Source organism: Lucilia sericata, unplaced genomic scaffold, assembly GCF_015586225.1.
Source record: "Lucilia sericata isolate MDLA Ls3-8-SP2 unplaced genomic scaffold, ASM1558622v1 Contig000009F_arrow, whole genome shotgun sequence".
NCBI classification, from domain to species: Eukaryota; Metazoa; Arthropoda; class Insecta; order Diptera; family Calliphoridae; genus Lucilia; species Lucilia sericata.
Window position 1 is genome coordinate 1,194,629 of NW_023994049.1, and position 12,923 is coordinate 1,207,551.

Genomic DNA, 12,923 nt, shown 5'->3' on the forward strand with positions numbered 1-12,923 from the left:
CGTTTGCTTCCTGATGTGACTTCTTTCTCAAAGATACGTATCTCCTATATGCTAAACAGCCCCTATAATTCGAAGAGGGACCATTCTCATTGCAGTTTACACAGAATGGTGGTTCATTACCCTCAGAGTTGAAAGTGCATTCGCAGGGACCATGCTTATCATTACACTTCACACGAGAGAATGGACGACTACAATTTTGAGAATAATGGCCCCATCGGCACCTCCAACATTGTGGAATTTTTATATTAGCTTTTGGTCGTTCTTATGACACTACCTGATTAAGGATGTACTTTAAGCAAAGCAACTCATTTATCTTACGATTAGGTTTTAGTATTACCAAAAACAAACCTGTTTCAATGTCCTGTTTTCTAGAATATGCGGTAGAAAATTTTGTAACTGAATCTACAGTGTCTGGAATAATTCTATCAATTTCCGATTTTATATCATTAATTTCAGATTTGTAATAAAGACCTCAACAAACTACACTTTGTCGTTTATGTTCTTTAGGTGTATATGTGTAAGAATGAATATCCTTTTCCTTTAACAACTGCATCATTTCCGTATGTGCAGATGAATCCTTAAAATATAATTTGGTTTTATATTTAGATTCATTGTTTAAAATTCTTTGAAATAAGTTGGTCAATATGCGATTTAACATTTACATTTTCCAGAAATATAGGTGGACAGAACGTGTTTTTGGTCCTAACTTAAGTTTGTGTGTCATTATCAGGGAAACCAAAATATGCAAATGCATGTTTTTTGTGGTGCGTCGTATGGACTCATGGAAAAGATATTTACACGTTTCAGACCAATTTAAGAATTTTGGCATCGATTTGTTAGAGCATATTTTTGCATATTTTACCCGTAAGAGCATAATTTTGCATGATTTGACTTTTGTAGCATATTTAAGGCATATTTTCGAGTTTTTAGAGCATATTTTACTCTTTTAGTGCATATTTTGAAGTTTTTCGCTTTTTTTCATTTTTGTACATTTTTAATTTTCTTTTCAAAACTTTATTTAAAAAAATCAAATTTAATTTTTTTTATTTTTTTTTTTAATTTTTTAGCCTATTTTACAATTTTGAAAAAAATTATTTTCTTTGTAAAACTTGAAAACTGTAAAAAATACATTAGTCTCATGAAAACCAATGTTATATTTTTTATTCAATAAAGCATTAAATTTTAAATCGGACATAAAACCGATTACTTTGGATTTCATGACACCAATCCATTTTTATCGTTTAAAAAACTAGTATTGATAACACTGTAAGTATGTCTAAAAGACACAGAAAAACGCCGAGACACCTAAACTTAATTTTGGGTCGTACAATATAGTGGCTTAATCCGTTTTGAAAATTTAGGTCAAAATCGGGAAATATTGTGTTTTAAAGTATGAACTGTTTATGAGGTGATTTTTTAATTTTTAAATTTTTGAAAAAAGTTTTCACGCATAGACATACGAACTAATTATAAAATGCTAAATATATGTTTATGCATAATTAATTCATAACTAGATTCTACGACCGAAAATTAAGTTCACGTGTTTCTGCGTTTTTCTGTGTGAAGCTATGAATACAATTGGAAGAAATGTGTCAAACTTTGTCGTTTGAAATATGTTTTTTTGGGGACCAAATGGCTTCATGTTATTTATTGGTTATCTGAACGTAAAACAGAGTTCTATTAATCTAGTTCTTCAAACTAACAGATTAATCAATTATAAAAAATCTAGTAGGATGAAATATGACATTAAATATTTATTATTTTATTACAATTTCAGTCTTTTTAAACTTTTCAATGTTAAAATAAAATTTAAAATAATTATTTTTGGAGCATATTTTTTAAATTTTAAGAGCATATTTTGAGTTTTTTACGGCATATTTAAAGCGCTTAAAACACTTTTTTTAGAGCATGTTTTCGGTTTCCCTGGTCATTATCAATTTTGGAGTCATAAGGTTTCCGTGTGGTACTACTAACTGGCATTTTGATCTCAATATTTAAATCTTCTAACAATGAGTACTTATTTGTACGATTAATATTATCATCTGTCTTATTAAAATTCTTAAATTTACATTTTGACAAATCAATTTTTACGTCACCTAGAATTTTTGTTTTTGACAGTTTGAAATACTTCTTCTAAATGAAAACATGTTTCATTCTGGAAGACCGTTGTTGGAATTTGAATGTTTTCCAAATTCTTAATGTTGTTGAAATTTTGGGACTCTTGAGAATTTTCATTAAATTCTGTTGAAGTAGGTTGACTCGAGAAAACAGCATCAAAAAATTCTTTTCCAAGCTGGGAATTCTTGTTTAGATTGTTATTGTTTTTTCCATTCTTGGAAGTCAATGTAATCTGTGCTTCAGATTGGCAGCCAGAAGGTTTTTCATTTGTCTGGTCATTGAGATACGCACATCCCTCATCATTAGCATTACAAGAAGGTTTTTTCAAATTGTTGGGAGGTCTACCTCCAGTTTGGGAAAGTAATGGATGCTTTTCCATTTTATTTCCGCTGCCATTGTTTTGGACAAAAAACTCAAATATGATTTTTCTTTTTTTGAAAGAAATTTTTTTTTGAAAATTGTTTGAAATATTTATCAGAGCTTTCTTAAAAAACGACCGATACGTTTCACAGTTGACAAGAAACTCTCTTAAATTAAATGAATTAATTTAAAATTTTTATTAATTTAGCCATCGCTAAGGCGAACCATTGAGAATCGGTTCATAATTGAACCTATTGCTCATAAGGACTAAAGGCTTGCACAAGACAACAATTTACTAAAACAATTCGGTTGCTTGGTTTTGCTTTTGTTTGCATTCAATCTGTTACAAATTAAATTAAAATAAATTTCAACAATTCCTATTGATTTTTAAATTCCCTCTGAATGATATAAATTTTGTTTGAATTCAATCTATTTCAAATTGAATTTAAAAATTTTTCAGCCATTCAATTTGAAATAGATTGAATGAAAGTTTTGTTTTATAATTCAAAAGCCTTCTGTATATTAAAAATTGAATTAAATTTTTTTTCTTTCATTCAATTTGTAATAGAAGGAATTAAACACATATGAATGATCATTCAATTGAATTCATTCCTATAAAGAATGAATTTTCTTAAGAATTAATTCAATGGAATGTAAAGCCAAGGAATTCAACTTTAGAATTTAAATTCAAAGAATGATTTTAAAGAATGGTGCATTAAAAAATTTAAAGCGGAATTAAAAATATAAGGGAATTAATTCCAAATAGAGTTCATTCTTTCCAAGATTTGAACAAAGTAAATTAATAAAGTAGCATCACTTGAACAGCTGACTATTTTTTTTAAACTAGATAAATGAAGCAAATTGTCAAAGTTTGTTTTGAAAATTGTTAACATTGTTTACGTCGCCATTTTTAAATTGTGTTTTGCTATTTGTTAAAATTTGTGAAAAGTTGAAAAAGTGAATTAAAAGTAGTTTTAAAGTAGTTTAAAAGTGTAATAAATTGTATAATATATAATAATATAATTAAATCGTTAATATTTTTAACTTAAAAGTAATATTTTTTATTTATGTTTTGTTCACATTGTTGTTCAAGGAAATTTTATTTTGACACAATCTTAAATTATTCCAAAAACAAAATACATGTGGTTGTTGTAGATGTTGTTGTACAACAAGAGATGTCGCTACTTTATTAATATACTTTGGCTTTGATCATATTGAGAACGGTTGATATCAGTATATTATTTCACCTAGCCCCCATACTATCTGACAACTAACTTTTATATAAAAATTCCTCCTCTAAATTTTATGAGGATCGGCCGATGTTTAACCCTAACTCCCACATAAAGACTCTTTAATATGTTTTTCACCAATAAATTGTTGAAATACATCAAGATTAAGGTAAAATTCAATATCTTTGTTTTTTTATAAAAAATGTATACACATAGCGTAAATATACACATGTTGGTGCAGGGTATCATACCCGACTATACTTTAATATTTGTTTTTTTTTTTAAATCCTCGTACAAAAAGTCAAAGCATCCGAAAGAGATAGTAATTTTCATTAACTTCTAACTATAGTATACCTGGTTGGTTTTAATCCTTCTTTTCTCACGTAACCTAGAGAGAAGAGACTTTAAAAACTTACTTCATTGAAAATGTTCATTACCATGTATTGATTCTTTTGAACTAGCTTTCGAACTGCCTCTTCTTACTAATCTATGGATTGACTTCCTACCACGACAAGCACATGTTAAAATATGTAGCTAGACATGTGGGCAGTCGGTGGCTAGGGGTAACACTAAGTGGTAAGTTAAATAGTTATTTTCGAACTGTCCTGCTGAACTGTTGGGAATCCAAAAGGTGATTTTTTACCGATTCAAATTTGGAATCTAAATAATTTATTAAATAATCATAAAAATTAAAACTATGTGTATAATATGCAATTGTAAATTGAAAAACTATAAATAAGTTTAATTCATTTTCATTTAGCCAGCAGCTACACGACCACGTCCTTGAAACATCATCATTGATTCGGGTCCACGAATAACTCGAGACATCAGTTCCCAACACATTTTTGCTGGCAATAAACTAAAATGAGAATTTCAAGAATTTTTTATATTTTTTAAATTTCTAAAAATGTTTTCGTAATAATAATTACCATTTTAGAGGCGTAAATGTGCGTATTGAATTTGGCAATACACACCATGTTTCGTTCTTACGGACAGCTAATGTTATTTGATCAGCCACATATTGAGGTTCCAACATGGGAAACATGCGAGGTTGCACACCCGAAAACATTCCTGTATTTATGTAATATGGACATATCAATGTCATATGGATATTATCGTAACCGTGAGTCTTGAGATCGGTCAAGAGACTTTCGTGAAAACCAATGCAGGCATATTTTGTAGCACTATAATCTGAGCAACCATATGTTCCTAACATTCCAGTCACAGAGCCAACGGTAACAATATGACCACTATTGTGCTGCATCATGTGTGGCAGGAACGCTTTAACAGTCCAATAGTGTGATATAATATTTATGTTATATGTACTTTGAATGACGCGATCGGGAAGATCCCAAAATGGTTTACAACACACAATACCAGCATTATTGACTAGAATGTCGACATGACCTACTTCGTTGACTGTCTGCGCTGCCCTCTCATATACTTCGTCCCGATTTGAAATGTCAACAACATATCCCTTGCAGTTATGATGACCATTCTGGGCCAACAGATTGATGGTTGTTTTTAACGCTAATAAATACATAAATTGACAATCAATTTAAATCTGTTTACGAATGTGTTAAGCAATAACTGTAAATTTAGTGTAAAATTAAAAAATAAATAAACTAAAAATTAAGTGATAATTATATGTACCGTTTTGTGTTAATTTGTGTATGTACATTAGGAAGGCTCAAACAAGCTTAGTTTTTATATCTACATGAAATAAATTCAAATTTACTATACATATTAAGATATGAACGTGCATTTTTCATTATTGAACCCAGTACAGACATTTTGTTCCCCATACAAATGCGGCGACCCTAATGTATGTATATACATATGTATATGTGTGTGCTGTCTGTTCATAAAATCAATTAACAATTGAAATTATGTTTTAAAATTGTTCATGGTTTAGTACGCCTGACTAAACATTTCATCGATTTTAATCGACCAATATTAATAAAGTTTGACGTTGATTTTAAGTGAAATCTGAGAGATTTTACAAATAAAAATAATGAATTTTATGATATGTTAAACTCCTGAATAATAGTTGTTTTAAATTTAACATACTTCTACCCACAATATTTGAAGCAAATACTACTAATAGAGCTAAGTGCAGTGGTGATTAGGCCACATACAAGAAAGCGCCCACTGAACATAACATAACTCAAATACTGTGAAAAAATTTACCATCTTCCAACCCCGATAAGAGTACAAAAAGCCACAGCACCACACTAACGGTCTAGGCATATTAAAACGTCCATATGGAACGTACATATGTATACTGTGTCGCCTGAAGAAACTTGTAAACTTCTATTAGACAGAGTATCTCAACTGTCGATGCTATTTAAATCAAGTCTTTTGGCGGGTATGTGCCGAAACTTTAGTTCGGGGTCAAAGTAGTCTTTGACCCCCCACGGTTTTCGGTGGCATATCTGAACATATAATTACCTAAGGGAGTACGATATTAGATGTTTAATTCCAAGTTATGTTTTATGGATATCGATAGACTTTGAGTCTATCGATATCCGTTCGTGAGCTAAACCGATTACAAAAATGGTACTTTTTAAAAATTTTAGTATTTTATTTTTTTGAAATCGTGTACAAAACTTATAAAATTGGGCTCTAGGTATGCACCTTTATTTTAACAAATTACTTTAGAAATTAAGGATTTATGGAATATGACAATATTAAGAAAACGATATGTATGTATGTATGTACATATGTATCATATGTACACACATACATACATATACAAAGTACATAATACAAAAATTTAAAAAATACTTTTTTTAGTTCAGCCATCGCGATGGATCGGCCTACTTTTTATATTTTGGGAATCATTATAAACAAATCGATGTAAGTTTTGAGAGGATAAACAATTCAGTTTGTTGATTGAATTTTGGCTAATCACGTTGATTAACTTGATCTTTACATATTGTGCGATTTCTTTTTCAATTTGACTCATAATACATACATATAATTATATACATATGTATGTATGTATGTTGTATGTCAAATATTTTCGTTGTATCGCTTTGCACAAAAATATGCAAATACATATTTTTGTACAAAACTAAAATATTTACATAATTAAAATTTATTTGAGTTTGTTCATAGATCAAATATTTACAGGTACAATAAATGATTCATTTAATTATACATATTGTTTGTTTACCTTCTTGATTTATATCCCATATCACAATGCGAGCATTTAATTTGGCAAAATTTAAGGCTATTAGGCGTCCTACCCCTCCGCCCCCTCCAGTAATTAAGACGACTTGGCCAGAAACATCCTGCAAAGCAAAAAATAAAATGTATAAGATATAAATATCTATAAAGACAACTCGAAAACTTATCCAAAGATACGTGTATTTCTGATTTGAGTAAAAATTTTATATAAAATTAGAGGTTTCGAACCGTAACGTAATAACGTAATCAATATTCAATATTCTAGTCTAATAAACATAGCATAGGATTTCCATGCAAATACATACATATTTGTAGTCAGTACCCTGCAGTACGACGAACTAGTTCGACAACGGTGATATCAATAGCCACTAAGAACAACCACTAGTGAATTTTCAACCCACTAGCAATGTTATTTACTGGTGAATTTAACTTGGGGATGTCATTGCAAGTAGCCGATTGGCACCTTATGCATTACATGTTTCTATTAATTTCACTAGTTCAAATACTCAAACAAAAAAAGAAAAAATAAATTCATTAAATGAAAACCGATACTTTCATTTTATCAGAAAGGTGCCATGCGGTTACTTTAAGCACTACAGGTTGACATAAAAGTGACATTGTTGATATAAAAGTGACATTTAATTTTTCTGGAATTTATTTTCATTAACTTCATGGGAAAATTTATGAGTTGTAAACTATTGATTACTATGGGGAAATTTAGTGAACGTTTCGACAAAATATCGACCCATTTATTTACCAAGGTAACTAGTTAGTTGGAAATGCGGTAATAGTGAATGGTGCTAATTGGCACTTTTCGTACTGTAGGGTAGTATTACAGAATACAACTAAATTGACTTAAATAAGCCCAAAAATATTTTTTTTACTCATAAAAATGTAAGAACGAAGAAAATACATATGTCTTCAGCATTAAAAAATAGAATTATTTTTGCTTCTTCGGAAGTCATTAAACATCAGTTCCACAGAAGGTAAAAACTTCACTTAGTGCTACTTTTGAAGTGCTGATAAATGTTATGCTTTCGGAAGTAGGTACTTCGTTTTATTTTTGCTGGGTGTCTAAAACTAAAGGTGGAAGTACACAACACGCGTTGTACGCGGCAACGCGTTATAGGCTTCTGTCAAAAAAGTTGAAATAGTGGATTTTCATTTAACAAATTACATACTGTAGTTTGATTTGATGTAGTATACATCCTCATATCAACCTACCTACCTACCTAGTTTGTAAAGCGTCTGCCGCGAAAAGTTTAGCAACTTTCAACTTTTGACGTGTCGGCAGCTGATCAGGGTTGTATTTTGTTTTGTGTAGAATAAGAATAAACTAAAATGAAATAAATTTCACCAACAATGAAAAAAAAAAATATTTTGTTAATTTTACGTTCTTCCCGAATGCATGTCTAATAGAATTATTGAAAATTCCGATCTCTCAGATATCTGTGGTCTTCTAAAAACTGATTTCAACATACACACAGACGGATATGGCTAAATCGACTCAGCTATCTATAAGGGTCCAGAATATATGTACATATATACATACATACTATTACATAAATATATTATAGAAATTACAAACGGAATGACAAACTTACATATACATATTTACATAAGTATATACACTTCTCACGAATGTGAAGGGTATAAAAAATATGCAAATGTTAATTTAAAATTCACAAAAAATAATATTTTTAATCATTTTGTGCATGAGAAAAGTAAACATTAATTAAGCCTTCTTCACTTAATGACAAAGAAATAAACGATTTGATGGACTCAATTGAATGAAGATACTGAAGAAGGTGCTGACAACTATATCGCAAATACAGTTATAATTTTTATGAAATTAGCCCAGTAGATAATACAATGATATCATTGCCTTAGTTCCAGTTTAAACGAAATTAACGCGAAGAACTCTGCAATTCTGTTTAAATCTAGTAGTCTAGAAAATCAGCAGTATATCTATTTGTTGATTGGAGATTTGACTAAATAAATCATTTACCGGAATGGGGTACAAAAAAGTCATATAAAGTTTGCAAAAAGTTGGACCACAAAAGTTTAGTATTTTACTAGTGCTAAAATCACTAAGCAGTACTAGTTCCCAACTGTAAACTTTCCAATACCATCTTAATGCTCAAATTAACATTGAGTGTGTTTGAAAAATTACTAGTACCATTAATTCTAAATTTATACTAGTACTTTTGGACCCAATTGGGTCCTTTAGAACCACTTTATTACTACTTCCAATATTCAAAAAAAGTCCCCATAATTTGTGGTTTTGTTTCTTTGTAGTAGTTTTGTAAGGTTTTATTTATAAAATTACCAAAAACTGAAATTAAAAAATGCTGTAAATACATTTACCTAACAATTCCAAATGAAATTTTGGCGTACTTAGAGATCTGTATGAAACTGGACCTAAGCAGTCATTCACTATTAGGAATTATATTCAATAACAGGTCTTTCTTGATTTTTACAAATGCATTTGAATATATATGTATTTCTGTATAAATGGATATTTGCAACAACATTATGTAAACGTACATACATATGTACATATATATGTTGCATTATGTGTTTTTGTATAAAACTTGTTGTTGCAGTGCAAAAGTTAACAAATGCGAAAATGAAAAGTTTGTTTCTTTGCAGCGGAAATGTATTTAACTGTAGAATGCAAATAAATGACGTTGGATTTGTAAGTCTTTTGTAGAAGGCCGCCACAAAAATATTGCAAATCCAATGAAATTATCTAATAATTGTTATTTTGTTTATAAAGTTTTACTTTTAAACGTTATAACCAGGGAAACTAAAATATGGAAATGCATGTTTTCATGGTGCGTCGTATAGAATCATGGGCAAGATATTTGGACATTTCTGAACAATTTTGGCATCGATTTGTTAGCGCATATTTTGACATATTTTACCCATAATAGCATAATATTGCATGATTCGATGATTTTAATAGCATATTTCGTTTTTAGAGCACATTTAACTTTTTAGCGCATATTTTGATAGTTTAATCAAATTTTTTATATTTTTTCATTATTTTTGTATATTTTTAAAATTTTTACTCTTTTTTCAAAAATATTTTTTTGAATTTTTTTTTGAATTTTTACTAATTTTAATTTTTATAATTTTACTGTGAAACAATTTATCGTTTGGAATGTGGTAATTAATCATGTTACCCAGCAAAAAATAATTGATGTCATACTTTACAAACGACATCTTAATCACATCTAAAAATGCGATTGCATACTTTTCGCTTTTATAAACCAAACATATCCTTACAAATTAAAACACAGTTAAAAATGAGAAAAGAGATGTAGAAAAGTCACTACAAACAACATATTCGAAGTACTTCAAATTTTGATGAAAAACCAATGAAATTTACATAAGCGTTTCATTGAAAGAATGTGGTTTATTTTTCACATACAAATATCGGATTTTTACAGCTTCTAGAGATAAGATTGGATGTAGTTCAAAGTTGTCAAAAATGAACAACATCCCTCCAATGACACGCTAATGTATATATAATTCATAGGTTTTTCACCTGAATTTGAAGCACTTCGGGTTACTAGTTGTGATGAAAATTCTACATCTTTTTCCACACTTTTTTTGCTGGGTAATTATTGGCGCTCTGCACATAATATGTAAAACACTTTTTCAGAGTATATTTTTGGTTTCCCTGGTTATAACATTTTAAAACTCGACAAAATTAAAATCACTGTTCGGAGAATTGACAAAAATTAGTTTCTAATAATCTCCGATTTTAATTACATATCTCACTTAACTATTTATATTTACTTGTGACCTTTGACCTTAAATAAGTCGAAACATTAAATAATAATTTTTAAGTGTCTCTAAAGCTTTAAATTCATTTTAGAAATTTGATAAAATTTAGTTTATTTTTCATGTATTTTTCTTAATTACCTTTAGTTTACGAAAACGGTCTGGTAGTACTGTATAATATAAAGATTCCAATATATAAAATATTGATTTCAATGAAAATATTATCAAATCCAAAAGAAACTGTAAAATAGCTCTCGCCGGATTTTCCATATGCAATAGTTGAGATTTCATATTGGTGGCCATGATGTGATTGTTTTAAATAATTTATATTTCAATTAAACTTTTGTTTTATGACCGGCGTCAAAAGAGAAATCACAGTAATCAAAAATCGCGTATTTCAATTACGATTAAATAATTCGCTGGTTACTTGTTAAAATAGGTTTGTTTTTTATTATTTTCGTAAAAAAATTTTATGATTATTTTTTATTTTTGTATAATTTTCAATAGACACTTTTTCGTTATAAACTTTTACTTAACATTAGTGGACTTTTTTTGTTGTTTTTATTTTTTTTAATTTAAATACGCCAACAACAACATGTTTTAACTATTTTTCGTTTTTCTTCGCGATCACGTCTTTGAGCACTGAGTCGTGTTTACAGACTAACGTTGGTTGTTTCAAAGCAAATTTGTTGACTGAACGAAATAAAGAAGAAAATTAACTGATAGATTTTAGTCAATAGAGTAAAAAAGAAAAAAATGTGGCTATAAAATTGCAACAACATTACTAGGTAGCAATAGCAAAACTACTTACTGCTTGTTGGTCTATTGCAAAGGCATTTAAAACATTTGCTCATCCATGTTAGTCTGTCCGTCCGTCTGTCGGTATTTATGTTTTTTATTTGCAGAAACAGTTTGTAAGTACGAGCATGAAAAGTTTTGTATTGTCATTAAGAAAATGTAAAATAAAACTATTTTTACCCTGCAATTATTGTAGGTGGTTGTACCATTTCCACATTTGTTACGTATTGAATGTGTAAGTCGCTCATAACCATATTCATTTTACAAAGTAGGCTTAATAATTACTGTTGTAATATTGCAACAGTTTTGAAATAAAAGCACTCTCTCTTTCTCTCTTAATCTCTTTGAAAAATTTACCTTAATTAGGAACACACGTGTTTTGATGAATACAATTATGCCTTTATTCATAGGCTATATTAGTTATATTTTGATTGTGTTGATGTTGATATTATTTATTGATCTTATACTTACCCTGTGGCAAACTTTTGACTTGTAAAAAGGTAGGTATGTGTTTAACATTTAACCAGTAGAAATATGTCAAAAATCAGAAATGTCAACCAAAATGAATAACAGCTATTTATATAAATTTCGGTATCGGTTATTGTAAAACTATTTGATTTATATCGGTATACCGATTCCAAAACTATATATATAAGCATGTATATATGTATGTATAAACATATACGTACATTGTTTATCAAATTAAAACAAATTATTGAAACCAGGCAAGGAAAATTCAGTACTTTAGTATTTTTCTAGTACTTTTTGATATCGAAAAATACCGCTGTACCCCCATGACATTTTCTGTACTTTTTCTAACTTATAAACTTTTGATAAATAGTCCACATACTAATCAATAGACCAGTCTATAGTATAGTCTAGAATATAATATAGTTCAGTCAACAGTATAGTCTATAGTCTATTCTATAGTTTAGTCTATAGTCTAGTCTATAGTCTAGTCTATAGTCTAGTCTATAGTCTAGTCTATTCTCTAGTCTATAGTCTAGTCTATAGTCTAGTCTATAGTCTAGTCTATAGTCTAGTCTATAGTCTAGTCTATAGTCTAGTCTATAGTCTAGTCTATAGTCTAGTCTATAGTCTAGTCTATAGTCTAGTCTATAGTCTAGTCTATAGTCTAGTCTATAGTCTAGTCTATAGTCTAGTCTATAGTCTAGTCTATAGTCTAGTCTATAGTCTAGTCTATAGTCTAGTCTATAGTCTAGTCTATATTCTAGTCTATAGTCTAGTCTATATTCTAGTCTATAGTCTAGTCTATAGTCTAGTCTACAGTCTAGTCTATAGTCTAGTCTATAGTCTAGTCTATAGTCTAGTCTATAGTCTAGTCTATAGTCTAGTCTATAGTCTAGTCTATAGTCTAGTCTATAGTCTAGTCTATAGTCTAGTCTATAGTCTAGTCTATAGTCTAGTCTATAG

General features: G+C 29.3%; 1 protein-coding gene across 1 annotated transcript; it reads right to left on the reverse strand.

The window, feature by feature from the left end:
- Positions 1 to 4,342: 4,342 nt before the first annotated feature.
- On the reverse strand, positions 4,343 to 11,353 carry LOC119603153 (short-chain dehydrogenase/reductase family 16C member 6). Its single transcript, XM_037955096.1, has 4 exons — positions 10,833 to 11,353; positions 6,886 to 7,003; positions 4,637 to 5,237; positions 4,343 to 4,566 (listed from the first exon to the last, which is right to left on the reverse strand). The coding sequence occupies exons 1-4, from the start codon at positions 10,992 to 10,994 to the stop codon at positions 4,464 to 4,466; spliced, it is 984 nt and encodes a 327-aa protein (XP_037811024.1). The 5' UTR covers positions 10,995 to 11,353; the 3' UTR covers positions 4,343 to 4,463.
- Positions 11,354 to 12,923: the final 1,570 nt, after the last annotated feature.

Coding starts and splice junctions, on each gene's coding strand:
- LOC119603153 (XM_037955096.1), bottom strand. CDS start 10,994: ATGGCCACCAATATGAAATCTCAACTATTGCATATGGAAAATCCGGCG. Junction 5,238..6,885: donor ATGGGATATAAATCAAGAAG/GTAAACAAACAA, acceptor TGTATTTATTAG/CGTTAAAAACAACCATCAAT. Junction 4,567..4,636: donor ACATTTACGCCTCTAAAATG/GTAATTATTATT, acceptor TTCTCATTTTAG/TTTATTGCCAGCAAAAATGT.